This window comes from Silurus meridionalis, chromosome 8 (assembly GCF_014805685.1).
Source record: "Silurus meridionalis isolate SWU-2019-XX chromosome 8, ASM1480568v1, whole genome shotgun sequence".
In the NCBI taxonomy this organism is placed as follows: domain Eukaryota; kingdom Metazoa; phylum Chordata; class Actinopteri; order Siluriformes; family Siluridae; genus Silurus; species Silurus meridionalis.
The window spans coordinates 12,538,864-12,554,499 of NC_060891.1; the positions used below are offsets into that span (position 1 = coordinate 12,538,864).

A 15,636-nucleotide genomic window follows, 5' to 3' on the forward strand; every position below is an offset into this window, starting at 1 on the left:
TCAAATGTGGGATTATGTTGCGATTAATCGTGAGTTAACTCACTACAACCATGAGATTATTCACGATTAAATATTTTAATCTATTGACAGCCCTATTAGGCTTTTCCAAAGTAAAGACTATTTTTTACTTAAGTGCATGTAAGAGCCCAAACATCTTTACTTTACCTTAAGTAAAAAAGTGTAGTCAGTACTTTAAAATTTTACCAGAGTATTTCAAAACATGAGTATCTGTACTTCTAATTAAGTAAAGGATGTGTTTACTTTTGCCACCTCTGCTGTAGTTTAATTATGCATTTGATAGCTCAGTCATAAGCACACTCTAATAAGGGTGTGAAGTGTTATTGCTTGGTTTTTAACTCTTTCCTCTGACAATGGTATTCTAGACCAGGGGTGCAAAAACTTTGTACTACAAAGGGCCAAAAATCAAACTTTATTGAGGGCTATGGGATTAATTAATGTTCCATTATGATGCAACATGACATTAAAATAATTGCAGTCACGGGTTCTCTAATTTATGATTCAATGATATTTAAAAATAAATAAATAACTAGAAAAATGTACTTTGTAATCTGCTCAAATAATGCTGTTTTACTTTTAAAATTCTATTAAGTTCTAGTTCAGTGAAATTAATATTACAATGAGAAACAATCCAGTTAATTGTACAATAGAGTTCAATGCCTGATACAGCTATGCAGTGACCTCTAAAGAGAGGTCCTTATTTTTCAAATCTTTTACAAATGAGATTAATTCATTTTTGTCTATTCTAAAGGCCAAATCAAAGGTCACCACAGGCCAACTTTGGCCTGCAGGCCCTAATATGGTTATCTCTGCACTAGACATGCTTACTTGTAGATCTAACTGAATATAATTGTGATTATAAAAATATTTAGTAAAAACACATCAAATACATTCAATTCAAAAATATCAAATATATTAAATTCAATATATAAAATATTTATTGTATTACTTATTAATGCTTATCTACTCCACTGTATATAATTATTTAAAAAGGGTCTATATTTTGATCTCATTAGTATTCACATTTTATTTCCATATCAATTAAATTGTAATACAAAAATATTTATTATAAAAAAAAAAAAATATATATATATATATATATATATATATATATATATATATATATATATATATATATATATATATATATATATATATATATATATATATATATTTAAACTTTCAATATTTAATATTATTCGTATATATTAATATTGCTATTAGTAAATAATATATATGATTAAATTAAAGGTTTATATTTTTTATCAAATTTGCATTTCAATTTTTGTAAAAAAAAAAATTATAAAATAAAAAATTCTGTTGAAGAATAATAAAGTGGTGACTGCTGTAACCTCGGCATTCCCTGAGCAGGATTTCCGCTGTGCGGAAGTGATGATGCAGGGTGAAGTGTCTGGCCTGCGCGCGCGCCGGTATGTGGGCTGAGCTAAAAACTCCAGAAAGGCGGAAGTGTGAGCTGTGAGCGGTGATGACAGCACGATTACTGGCACTATCGCATGCTTTGATCTGATCCTCTCACCGCCACTGATCAGCCGGGGATTATTATGATTTGATGAGGTGTAGGTTGTTATATTAAGCAGTATGCTGAGCGCGGCCATGGTCAGTGTTAGCAGTGATTTATAGGACAGGGTTTGAGTGTGCTCGCGCTCCGGTCAGGATGCTCCGGCTGGCCGGTGTGCTGGTCGTTGCCGGTTTGGTGATGGCGTGTTTCACTTCCTGGGTGTTAGACAGCTACGACACTAGCTGGCATCCTAAACGGAGTTTGGCGCAGTCAGACGGCGAGCACGTCAAGAAGAAAGGCGAGGCGCCGTTTCCAGACGCGGAGCTGAAGAACATCTTCTGGTTTGTGCAGGTGAGTCTGGACGAGTAAAGTTTAGCACCTGAGTATTTCCTGGTTTTGAATATAAAGATAGGAATCCTTAAGCAGCTACTGAATATAAAGGGTACATACACATAATTACCATCTTCAGTTGCCCCAATGTGCTGTAAGTTCATTCATTCATTCATTCATTCATTCATTCATTCATTCATTCATCTTTACTTTGTCTTTCACTTTGACCTGGTTGGGTCAGTTTGGATCCGGAGGTTATCCAGAATACAGGGAAATACAAGACTCACAGGGCAACACACACACACACACACACACACACACACACACACACACACTACAAATGTATACTCGTTGACATTTCTTTGGATAACAGCCAATGCTTTACTGTGCATTACCTTTACTGTGCCTGTTGTCCTGTTTTAGTAACTGTGGACTTTTGCTCTTTGCACACATGCACTTCATTAGTTCTGTGTTCATGTAGCCCCCTGATTTATTACAAGTAGTATATGGTTGAAATGACCACAAAAGCCAATTGGCTTGAATCGACTTGACACACACCCACAATTATTTGCACATTCACACCTAAGGGTACTTTAAATTCTAAAATACACCTACATCCGTGTTTTTTTTTGTACAATAAGTTGAACTTGAGGACAAGTGTCTTGATACTACTATCAGAAAAAGCATCCAAGATGAATTAGTTGATGAAATTTTTTTTTAAAGAACCTTGCTGGCTATGGGCTTAGTGATTTATAGAAGTATTTCTGTAATATTATTTGATCTATAAGTTTCAATTGTAACTATGTAGCTTGCAGAACTGTAAACAGTGGGAACTGGTCTCCAGACCAATAGATGGCTAAATCAAAGCTTCTGAGACATCCTTCTTGTTTATAATTGTTAAATTATTTTACATGCATAGTATTGTATAATAAATCTCTGTTCGATGTTGCTGTGTTCAGATATCAGACATTCATATAAGCCGCTTTCGCGATCCAAGGCGCATCCCGGACTTCGAAAAGTTCTGTACAGACACTATTGAAGTCATTAAACCTGCTCTTGTACTTGCTACAGGTGAGATGATTTTACACAGTCTGACAAGGATTCTGGTTGTGACTTGTGACATTAGTTCGGATCTGGTGCATTAATACCTTTTACGTAATATTTACCAGGGGACTTAACAGATGCAAAGACGGAGGATAAAGTTGGCTCTCTACAGTACGAGGTCGAGTGGCAGGCCTATCACAACGTCCTAAAGAAATCTCGAGTGCTGGAACGGACAAAATGGATAGACATTCGTGGAAACCATGGTGAGAATATATTTTTTTGTTATACAATAATGAACACTGATCTTACTGATGTTTAGACTGCTGCTATGTGCTAAGTAATGAAAAAGTTTGAATAATAAAAAAAAATTAATAATCTTGTACTTTTTTTTTTTACATTGTTTGAATGAGGGCTGAAACATACTGTAGAACCTACATTCGATTGCAGTTAGAGCAATGTTTTTCATATAACATTTAATCACTTTTGCTTGCATCCACAAAGTATACAAATGTCAATTTGTTCATTATTGTATGGGATGAATACCCATTGGCTCTTAGTATTGAAATTTTTTTTTCTAGATTTTTTTTAAGAGAAGTTATGAGCATGAGTTGTAGAACATGATGTCGTTCATATGGTTTTACTATATTTAAAAACATTCGGGGGTTTTGTTCTCTTGAACATGTTAACAGTTTAATAAAGACTTTGCATTTAGTAACCCCCCTAATGAGCTTAGCTCTAATACCATCAATACCGATCATTTACCTCCAGACCTTGTACCGTATTTTTCGGACTATAAGCCTTTTTTCCCGCGGCTTAAACAACGAATCGGCTTTTTCAAAATTTTTCCTGGGTTTTTCCCAGTTTCACAAACTTAAAGCCAAAAAACTGAGCGACATAACATTTAGACCAATGAAATTTCCGAACGGAAACGAAAAAACGCACTTTACCTGTGTTCTGAGCTGCACGGCTTCGGGAGAAAAAACTTCCACCGGTGGTGCACGATATGGACGACCTCGTATCTCAATTTGCTCGCACATCAAATCAGTTTTCCATATTGAAAATACTTAAAATGGCATTAATCCGTTCCAACCCTCAAAATGACACCCTGTTTTTATGTTTCATGTTATTAAATAAAAAAAAAACCTTTTCTAAATAACAAATCTTGTATAGAAACATAATAGAAAGAGTATGTAAAGATATAATAAAGTTTTATTCAGTGTATTTTCCTTGGAGATGAGATGATTTGAGCTAACGAAAACGCCGGTGGGGTGGGTGGGTGTGTGTGTGTGTGTGTGTGTGTGTGTGTGTGTGTGTGTGTGTGTGTGTGGAGGGGGGGTAGAGGCGATAAGCGGAGGCGGAGGGAAAACTACTTTTATCACTTCTGTACACTACGTATCCCTAATCCTCAAAATTTTTACTTTTTCTTCTTTGCTTATCCTAATTTTCGTCACAATCTTCGCTTTCTGGCTTCGCTTCGCCATCTAGCAGCGGTGTCTCGAGCTCGTACCTTAATTTTTTGCTCGCGTAACAAAGCAAAAAAATCGGCAGAGTGACCGCTCGTACCTCGGAAAACTCGTACATTAATGCACTCGTAGGTCAAGGTACCACTGTAGTTGTGAAAGGAAGGAGAAGGACAGTGGACAATGACTTACTTGGTAGGCTAATGTTTAGATACAAGCCATTGTAACGCGTTGAGTCTGGGTGAAGGGAGAGCTCGCTAACTCCAGTTGCAACAGAAATCATATAAGCACAGACAGGTTTCCAAAACTTGTGTTTTTTATTTTTCTTGGCAACAGTGTTACGGGTTAGTCAAAGAAACTTAGAAATGAGCATCAGAAAATAATAAGGACATAATCCTCGGTCTCCACACATGCAGTAATAGCGGAAGAATGCAGTGACATGCTATTCCCAAAATACCGCTATGCTCCTAATAAAAGCGCAACATATTGCATTTAGTGTCTTTCGTTAAAGCCTGTGTAAAGTTCATTAGTTTCAGTGTAGACACTGAAGGGGCTTATAGACAGGTGCGGCTTATTTATGTTAAAAAAAAAATCTGTGTCAAATTCAGTGGCTTATATAAGGGTGCGCTTTATAGTCTGGAAATTACGGTAATTAGTATTGCATTACAAGGTTCTAGGAAAGTGCTCTCATTAGTCCAGTGGTTTACCATCTTTTTTCTTTGCTTTATTGAAAATGTACTCTAAACCCGGTCTTCTTTTTTTTCCCCCTCAGATACCATGAACATTATATCTCTGGATAGCGTAAACAATTATTACAGGTCTGTGCAAACATTTTGATTATTGCAGCTATTAAGCAGCTTTACACTGGTTTACTGAAATGCTTTTCCATGCTGTTATTTATAACATGAGCATGGCAGACCCTGATCATTTACAATTATCTGTCATATTTACAGGCTTATTTAGTTAGAATTTAAAATGGCCAAGTGAATGTTCTTAATATGGGCTGATTGGGAAGAACAGCAGAGTAAGGGTTTGTTATAGAGAAAATGATGAACAATCAAGTGCTATGATACACTATATGGCTGAAAGTTTGTAGACACCCAACCTATACTGTACATGGGTCTTCCTGAAAGCGTTGCCACAAAGTGTGAAGTACACAAGTGATCTGAAATCCTAAAAAATGCCAAACATTTTCCAGCATGACCATGCACATGTATAGATCAATGTCCATGAAGACATCATTTAACATAGTTGATTTGGAGAAAATTCGAGTGCCGAGCCCTGACCGCAACCCCACTTTTGGTATAAACTTGATAGCCGATTGCACCCCTGGTTTCCTTAACAACAGATTGAAAATTTTTATATGCATAACTATACCCAGTGAATTGTTTTTATGACTGGTCTGTAGAATAAATAAAAAAAAGGAAAAATTGTATCATTCCTGATTTCTATCTTGTTGCTGAATGAGCACATGTGTGTCTGATGATCCGGTATCTACAAACTGTTACCACCATATGGCTGATTGTTTGCCCATAACAGCATGTTTTTCATATGCCATAGCAATTATTAAATGTTTTTTTATAAATAATTTTTTTTTATTGTTGTGGCGCATTTTGCAAAACGATTTGAATTCTTTTAATCACTTATGCTATAGAAGCCATAAAGAATCTCTTCCTCAACAGCTTCTCTTTTTTTTTACCTCGTCATGAAGGATATAAACATTACCACCTACAGTTACAAAGCACTTGATGCCGGAGTCTCTGTCCAAAAATTAAAAGATCTGCTCATAGAACGCTTTTCCAAATAATTATCATATTATATTACACTGCTTTTTTTATAAACATTTTAAACAATTCAAATTGAGTTTACATTATTTAAAGCTTTTGAGATCTAAAGGTAAATTATCCACCTGTTTTGAAAATTATCCACCTGTCCACCTGTTTTGAAAATTATCCACCTGTCCACCTGTTTTGAAAATCACTGTCTGGCCAATCAGATTTGAGAATTAGAAAGCGCTGTGGTATAAGATTCCATCAGTGCATCTAATTTTCTGAGCAGTTTACCATACAGTAAGAAATTCTTCGATTTGTTGTTTAGGAAGTATTCTGCCAACCAGAAGCTTGGATCCTTCCACTATGTACACAGCACTTTCTTTGGGAACTATTCATTTATCTGTGCTGATGCCACCCTCACTCCTGGGCCCAAGCGTCCCTACAACTTCTTTGGAATACTTAATCAAGTAGGTTTGTGGTGGCTTTGAAATACATATGTATGCCGGCTTCATTTGTCTGATTTTGGATGATTATCTGGTCCACAGGGTCAAAGTGATATACTGGCTAAATTTAAGCAGGAGAGTCAGAGCAGCAATCAGACCATCTGGTTTGGACACTACACAACGTCTACTGTCATCTCCTCTTCACCTGGACTCAGAGCCCTGATGAGGTTAGGAACTGCTGGTTTTCCGTGAGTGAACTTGCATTATAGGAAATGTGCTTCTGCAGATCGGCCAAGAATGTGTAAGCTAACTGTTATAGTGCATGTTTGCAGCAAGGCAGTGGCATACCTGTGTGGGCATCTTCATACGCTCAGGGGTCTGATGCCTGTCCTCCACAGCAGACACTCTACAGGAACACTGGAGCTGGAGCTAGCAGACTGGATGGAAAATCGCAGGTAAGACCAGCAGGGCTGTGTGAAAACACACACACACGCACAGATCCAGATGGACCATTCTCTACTAACACAGGAGAAAATTGGGACGTATACTGTACAGCAATTGATTTATTATCCCTTATGTCTTGTCTGTTTCTCCTGCCTTGTGTTCATATCAGATGGGTTTCTAAATTATGTACATGCCAATCACTTTATATTGAACGTTACAAAACATTGCACAATGCATTAAGACTGTATCCGTGTTTCCTCAGGTCCTACATGATATGGTTTTAGATTGCAGGCCTTTTTTTTCAGTTATTATTTTTATTTAATGTTCACACTAGCAGACAAATACCACCATTAGTTTCTTGTGTAAATCCGAGTTCCTGATTCACAGCAACCCGTCATACAAAATTGTAATAAAAGAAAAATGTAGGACCATCTGCTGATTGTTTTTCTGGTTTCTAACTACAATATTATAACACAATAAAAAATAAAAAAGCACTTGTATACATTTTACTGTGTTCGATCTTGTTTATTTGAACAGAGCAAGGCTGCACAGGCTACACCTTATTGGTTCGGCAGTGGTGACTTATAAGGGACAAACCTGGAGCAAAATGAGAAATTGTCATATATTAGCATAAACACAGGATTTATTTTGTCAAACAAACATTCCTGACACCAAACAGAGTTGGTATTTGAATATATAGATATAAAATGTATATATATTAGGGGTATAACGGTACACGTATTCATATCAGAACGTATTCGGTACAGGGCTTTCGGTTCGGTCTGCAATCCTTTTTATGTTCGGAACATAGTTAAAATTTGTTAAACTACTCTAGAGTTTCCTCAGGAACGTATTAGGTGGCGGACCGCAAGTTTGTTTAGTCTCTGCCTCGCACTTTGAGTGCCTTTTTATTTCATTATTTTATTTTTTTATTTTTTTATTAAACATACACAACGAAAGAAAATTTTAATTCTTTAAATAAAATAAAAAAAAGTTTTGTGCATGCAAACATTAATGCTAAAGAATCCCATAGCGCTAACGTTATCCAAATGGGGTCTAACAAATGTAAATTATTTAATATTTCCATAATAAAATTTTATTTAATTAATCTTCTTTAATTTGTGACAATTCAATTAATTACTCAATTTAATCAATATAATAACATTTTGTATTGCATTCATTTGATTTATTCTATTTTATTTTTATAAAATATTATAAAATATTATTTTATATATTATTTAACCAGGTAGTAATTTTATTTAAAATGTATTAAAAATATAAAAAGTTGAAATGTTAATGATCACAAATGTTAAATATGATAATCTGTGTAAATAAAAAACAGAGCGGAACGGAACCGTGACTTAATAACCGAGGTGTGTGTGTGTATATATATATATATATATGCTGATCAAAGCATACAAAGAGATTCATCAGTATGGAAAAATACTGTTAAAATAGTGTTAAAATCTGTCTGCCAAGAACTAAGTAATTTACTGCATACCATACCTACACTGTAAGTACATTAGAACTTACTGGAAAGGTGGTAGCTCAGTGGTTAATGCTCTGGGTTATGTATCGGAAGGTAGCGGTTTAAAGCCTTGGTATAGCTAAGCTGCCAGCTTTAGGCCCTGGAGCAAGGCCCTTAACCCTCTGTGCTCCAGGGACACTGTTACATGGTTTCCTAACATCATGGGATATGCAAACAAAAAATTTCATTGTGCTGTAAAGTACATGTAATAAGTATAAATTACATTTCTTTTCTTTACTGCAGTTGGGGGACTTCAGTAGAATTTTTTTTTCTAGTGTTAAAAAAGTACTTTTTAATCCATTTCATGGACTTATGTAGAGAGATTCCTAAAATTGCTCTTACCACAGAAGTGATACGATATAAGTACAAGTGCCTTAATATTAAGCTCATTTTCTATTTATTTAAAATAAATCTGGAACTGCATGCATACATTTTAAACATTAGCAGTACAAAGAAATGTACCTGTATATCAGACAGTTTACTGGTATATTATATATTATATTTTTTTTAAGTTAGACCTCTGTCTTATTCCTGTCCTCAGATACAGAATCCTGGCCTTTGACCACGACCTATTGAGTTTCTCAGATCTGACATTTGAAGACTGGCCAGCAGTGGTAATCACCAACCCGAAAGATGCTCAGTATCTGCATCCAGGAGTGGAACCTCTGGGTCGCATCTATAGTTCTACACACATCAGGTGTCCCTTCTGTGTGTGTCTTTTCAAGTCTTTAAGCATTAATGCTGCCCATCATCTTTTCACAATATATACACTGTTCTGTTGCATACATTAATTGACTTTAACTTTACAGAGCAGCTTGCTTGTTAGAGTTCCTTGTTAGTTTAATGGTAGGGGTTAATTGTTCGACAGCAATTAGTGGTGATAGTTGTTTTTGCTTTTGTGCGCTGCAGGATCCTGGTCTTTTCACAAGCTCCAGTTACAGCGGTGCATGTGAGTGTAGATGGTGAGGTCCTGGGGAAAGCAGAGTCTGTAGGAGGGCCTCTGTATGTGCTGCATTGGGATCCTAAAATCTACTCCACTGGACTGCATACAATTACTGTCAAAGCAGAGGTAAGTTTAAGGTCGGGCAGCTTTGGGAAAATGCACTATATAGACAAAAGTATAGGGACATCTGACTTTTTCAGCCATATGTGGTTCTTTCTCGAACTGTTACCACACAGTTGAAGGCACACATTTGTATAGGATATTTTTAAAGGCTGTAACATTACATTTTCCCTTCACTTTACCTAGGAGACCCAAACCAGTTCCAGCTTGACAACACCTCTGTGCACAGTGAGCTCCATAAAGATATGGTTTACACGGTTTATAATGGAAGATCTTGAGTGACTTGATATAGAGCTCTGACCTCAACCCTATTTAACACCTTTGGGATGAATTGGAACACTGATAGCACCCCAGGCTTGCTCACCCACCATCAAGTTCCTGACTCGACAAATGCCCTTATGGCTGAATGAGCACAAATCTCCAAAAGCACACCCCAAAATCTAGTGGAACATCTTCCCAGAAGAGTGAAGATTGTTATAACAGCAGTAGGAAGTGGATTGTGGGATGTTTAAAAATCACAGGTTAAGGTGTCCACAAACTTTTGTCCATATAGTGTATATTTGATCAAGCATTTTTAATCCTTCTATGTCCGTTTGTCATTATATGGTAACTAAGATTCACAGTTTTGTTGCCTGAATTATGGCTTAATATTCGGAATGTATTTATTGTGCCGAATTCATGGAACAGTGAATAAAGCACTATTAAAAAAAAACACCTTAATCTCTAATAATGTAAAACCAAAAGAACATCAGACACCCTGATCAAATACATGAAAAAATTTCACAAAATCTTGTAATCATCTGTTTAGAAGAAAGTTTATAATTAATTATTATAGTGTTAACACATGACGGTGGAATTAGACAATAGATCAATTGCTGTACATTATTCTGCTTTATTTTTTGCTGTGTCTAGCGTTGAGGGAAACGCGTGTGAGTGAGTGAGTAAGCTTTGTTAAGAATGAACTCAAATATCAGTTAAATGTGGGGAATTCAAAAACACATATCCAGCACTTCAGTCACATTTCTTTTGTCTTTGTGGTTTACAACTTACTACCTTCCTCTGTGTGTGTCCTTATGTGTGCCCAGAATTTGGCAGGTCAGACCAAGGTGAAAGAGCAGCTTTTTACTATGCAGGAGGACCTCACACCCAGCTTTGGCTTCCTACAGTCATTCATCCTCCTGACCGATCATTACATACTGGTAATAATAATAATAATGATAATAAGTAAAAATAATAATAATAATAATAAAGACACAAAAAGGTCCCAAAAAAGTTGGGATGCTTGGTTAAATGTAAATAAAAATAGAATGCAATGATTTACAAGTTTCATAAACCCATATATTATTCACAAAAGAACACAGTAACCATATCAAATGTTTCAACTGGGGAAATGTACTGTTTTAAGGAACAAATAAGGTAAATTCTTCTTGAATCTTTTCGATCTGTTCCTCAGCAAGTCAGAAATAGAGACATGATGTAGTGGGGGCCATTAAAAGCTACACAATTTACATAGACTACACATTTAAGTGGCCAGTCACAAGATGGAGACTTTGTGGTCAATGTTCAGCTGGGAAACGCGCATGAATAGACATTTTATACCTCAAATTGGGAAGTTGATACAAAGTATTGAAACTACAAAGTTCTGGCACTGTTGTACAACAGTGGAAGTTATTTTTCTGCTACGAAAAAAAGCAGGTAATAAAGCTTGATATGTAGATGAAATAAAGTACCAAATACATTCACACAAATGCATCCAATATGGCATGTTATTTTATGTTATTGACATACTGTGGATATCTGTGTGTGTTTTTAGGCACGGATCCTTTTTGTAGCTGTCGTGTTGCTAAACGTGGGCGTCCTTGTTGTCTTCAGATTCAAGCAGATGCCCGCTGCCAGAGGTGCGTCTCCGTGGGAAATATGGCAAAAAAAAAAAAGCGAATCTTTAGTGTGATTTACAGTGAATACTATGCCACATACACCGTGTCTTTTCAGGGCTGCTCTCTCAAGCGTTTTTCTCCTTACATCTTGTCAGCAACATCAACACTTTCTACTACACCTTGCTGCTGTTTAATCTGTGTACAGCATTAGGTAAGTTAATCCCATTTTTATATTATATTTACACTTATTTATTTAATGGATCTGTTTATGTGCTTCATCAAAAAGCTTGGAGTGGAGAATATTAGAATATGGGAATAGTATTAGAAGCTTCTTACTTAGCTCAGACAGAAAAAGCCATGACATCAGGTTTTGTCACTACAACAACAATTTAGAGGCTTGACCTGAGCCATACTTGCATACACAGACATCAGAAGAGTAAGAATGAATGTGTAAAGGGAGGGTGTTAGAGTTTAGTGAACAGAGTAGCAGGGTTAACACAATTGTGAAGAACCTAAAATCATCCTTCATTTAGGTTTTGTGCCCTTCAATTCATAAAACAACTTGGTTCCTGTTTTCACTTATAACTGCTATAAACAGTCCATCCCTCACCACCCTCTATTCTTTTCTCTCTGTCGAAGTTTATAAGAGATAAAGCTGTTATGTTAGAGCAAAAACAGAAAGTACAATGTCCACTGACCTGAAGACTCTTCTTACAGACTGTTACATAACACCTAACTGTTACACAACACCCAGAGACACGCAGGACTCCTTCCATTAATGTTATATAAGTGTTGCCTTACAGAAGCCTCACAATTAAGACAATGATCCATTTTTCTTGTTAAAAGAGAGCATGTATATTTAATCTGCTAAAAGCTCTTGTATTATGTGGAGCATCTGCTAAGTCCATGTGAATCAGCTGTTACCATAGTAACAAACAAGCACATTCATATAAACCTGCAATTTGAATTAGCCAGCATTTTTGTCAGAACTAGTGTGGTTATGAAAGTATTATATCAGCACCTTCTGGCCAATCAGATTTAAGAATTTCCTGAATTTAATTTAAGAAGCACAGGCTTGGAATCACTATAAAAATATCTATTTACTGGACAATTGTTGCAAATGGGGTAACTTCGGTACATAAGTAGATACTGCACATTTTCACATCACTGAGGCTATATACACTTTTTTGTATTGCCTCAACACATTCACAATCTGCCATATGCTTATATTGTCTTGTGTTAGTTTCTGGATTGAACCTGCTTTACCTGGTCTTTCACAGGTCCATGGTTTATTGGAGAAGTGGTTGATGGACACTATGGAGCTTGTTTTGCTTTCGGTGTGTTCGTGGACGGGCATTTCCTTCAGGGCAGTCTGACCTATGTTGTGGGTATATTGCAGGTACGAGTTTTGAAAAGGGAACCAAGTAAGAAGGTTAAAAACGGGTGGGTGAAACTGTGGGGCATTGATTTATAATACACATCATTCTTGTAATATTTGGTGACTCTCATATTTTTAGCAGCTGTTAATTAATCTATATATTACAATTAATGTGGGGCCAACAACAGCATTCAGAAGATTTTCCCTCTTGCATAAGCATTCAGGTATTCGAGACTGTGTGTGTGTGTATTTGGTGTAGTTTAGTTGTATAGTTTAGTTGTGCGTTTGTTCGCATCTTGATTCACTTTATTGTGGATCTCAGGAACACTGACTGGGATGAAATTCTATAGCAAGGCATCATGGACATACACGTATTCACTCCTAGAGGGAATTTTTCATTTACTAGTCTACCTAAAATGAATGTTTGGGATGTAGGAGGAAAACAAAGAAACCCGTTTAGACAAAAGACACACATCAAACCTGGGAACCTGGAGTTGTGAGGTGGCAAAGCTTTTTTTTTTAGGCTTTTGATTTTTTACTTCTATGAAATTCCCCTCCATAACTATAATTCTCAGTGTTGTTGTGGTACACTTCCCCTATGGTACATAGAGCCAGATATATTCGGTGTATATATAAGTAGTTAAAAATGACTTTAAAATGTAGTTTTTCTTCTGCTTTTTAAATAAATCAGCCATGAATATCTCTTGATGATTTTAAGTGGGTGTCTTACAAAAAGAGAAACACTAAAATGTGTAAGACAGGAAGTACTCTGGAGACATGTCCCAGAACCTACGCTTTAGGAGACACAGTCTAAATCTTATGGCTTTTGTTTTTCTTTATGATCATCTACAGTTAATATTCTTCAACATGCCCCTGACATGCTACCTCTGCTGGAGTTTGCACCAGCGCTTCGTTGGCTGCTCCTTTCACTCTCACCTCTGCAGGCCGGGATCCCGCTTGGGGACTCTGGCTGTACACGTGGGCATGCTGATTCTTTTCATCTGGCAGGCATATTCCTGCTACTTCCTGCTGGAGACCTACGGCCTGATGGCTTTCTTCCTGTCTCCGGTGCGTACCTGGGCTCTGCTAATGGGTCTGCTGCTCATCTACAAAGTCTGGAGAGGACCAGCTCCAAATCTATCTAAGAGGAGTAACTCGCAGCTATGACAGCAAAACCCGGACAGGGTTTTTTCTTTTTTTTTTTTCTTTCCCTGACACTAGCTTTGGTTCTGCTACTTGGTAATATACAATAGCATGTGGTTGTTGAAGTATTTTTCTGTCCTGTTTAGTTCCATACCTTCATGTACCAGATTATTCAGTTATTATTTGGATTTTAGGTTCTAAATGTACAGACACAACACTGATAATATTTTTTCATTTGTTCAAAAAAAAAAAAAAGTTGGCCAGAAAGGTTCACATGGCATTGGGAGTAGAGATGTGCCTCAGAAATGTAATGCTAAGAAAAGGTCTTGCCAGTGTGATGTTTTTCATTTTCATGCTTTTGAGCTTTTATTCGTTTACTCTTAGTAACTGCCTGGTCCGGGCTACAGAGGTTTAACATAGGCTTTTTGTTATTTTATGCTTATATTTTTCAAAAGACCAACTAAATTTAGTAGAAAACGTTGTGGGCAGGTTCAAAGAAAACACATAAGTGTGAACTGGAGTAAAAACACTCTCTCTGGTTTAAATAAAATAAAAACAGGAAGATGCACACAACATGCCTAAATTGGTATCTGAAGACCGATACCAATTTTGCTAAAAAAGATTTAATGGAATATGCTGCACCCTATGTTGCACCTGTGAATCCAAAAACCTAACATGCAACATTGAGAGTTCTTGCGGCTTCTGCTCCAATCAGATCCCATCACCATTTTTGTAGAACTTGCTGAGTGGTTGTTTTGTCTATTTCACAGACAATGTGTGAAGGCGTATACAGAGTAACCTCATGAGATTTATTTTACATTAGACTAGCAAAGGACAGAGTCTCTTCTATGGAGAAGTTACATGTGCGCCTGTGCTGTATGCTAGCGTCTGTACAGATCACAACACTATATGCTTCATTTAGTGTACTGTATTGCACTGGCAAGAGAGCACCGATCTCACTAAATAAATAACACTGGTTTAGTGAGTGTGAAGAGAAACTGAATGTATAACTTTGTGTGATCAAGTTGCAGGAAAAGACAATCACCAATGTGTGTATACACTGAAGTTCCAAGAGTTTTTTTTTCTCATTCTGCACCTCAGCTGGATCAAGCAACACGAGACAAAAAGAGAATGGTATAGCGTTCATGTTGAACGTGTAATCCACAAAAATGTCAAAAAAAAAAAAAAAAAAGTACTTCATTGTTCATGCTGTGGTAAATTTGCTTGTGGTATATATTTTTTCATGTATGTGTTTTTGTTGATCTGTGTATAAGTAATTATTGGTCAATTCAAGTCTTTGGGGATCATAATCACTTAACTGCTCTCGATGATCAAAAATGTGAAGGGTTTTAAATAGATTATTTTTTGGTTGCAGGTGCATTCAAATAAATATTTTTTGCAGTTGTAAAGTGAGTACTTGAATATTTAAATAATATACTTTTAATTGTTTCATGCATATTAAATTATTAGATTTTTATTTTTTGTAAAGGCCTATTTCCTTGTATGTGGTTCATATAGGAAGTATCTTGAATGCGAACAATTGCTGCTCAAGTAGTGGAAACTTAAATTACACACTAATAGGTGAGAAAGTGATTGACCAGTGAGTACTAGAAGTAT

General features: G+C 36.3%; 1 protein-coding gene across 2 annotated transcripts; it reads left to right on the forward strand.

Annotated features, from left to right (window-relative positions):
- The first annotated feature begins 1,378 nt into the window (after positions 1–1,378).
- tmem62 (transmembrane protein 62) lies at positions 1,379–15,428 on the forward strand. Of its 2 annotated transcripts, none has more exons than XM_046855592.1 (14): positions 1,379–1,888; positions 2,827–2,938; positions 3,037–3,174; positions 5,144–5,189; positions 6,469–6,610; positions 6,689–6,813; positions 6,919–7,041; positions 9,100–9,255; positions 9,468–9,627; positions 10,707–10,820; positions 11,435–11,519; positions 11,614–11,709; positions 12,779–12,897; positions 13,729–15,428. In XM_046855592.1, the coding sequence occupies exons 1-14, from the start codon at positions 1,694–1,696 to the stop codon at positions 14,041–14,043; spliced, it is 1,926 nt and encodes a 641-aa protein (XP_046711548.1). In that variant the 5' UTR covers positions 1,379–1,693; the 3' UTR covers positions 14,044–15,428. The 2 variants fall into 2 exon arrangements, with proteins under 2 accessions (XP_046711548.1, XP_046711549.1); XM_046855593.1 differs by having other exon boundaries at positions 11,704–11,709.
- Positions 15,429–15,636: the final 208 nt, after the last annotated feature.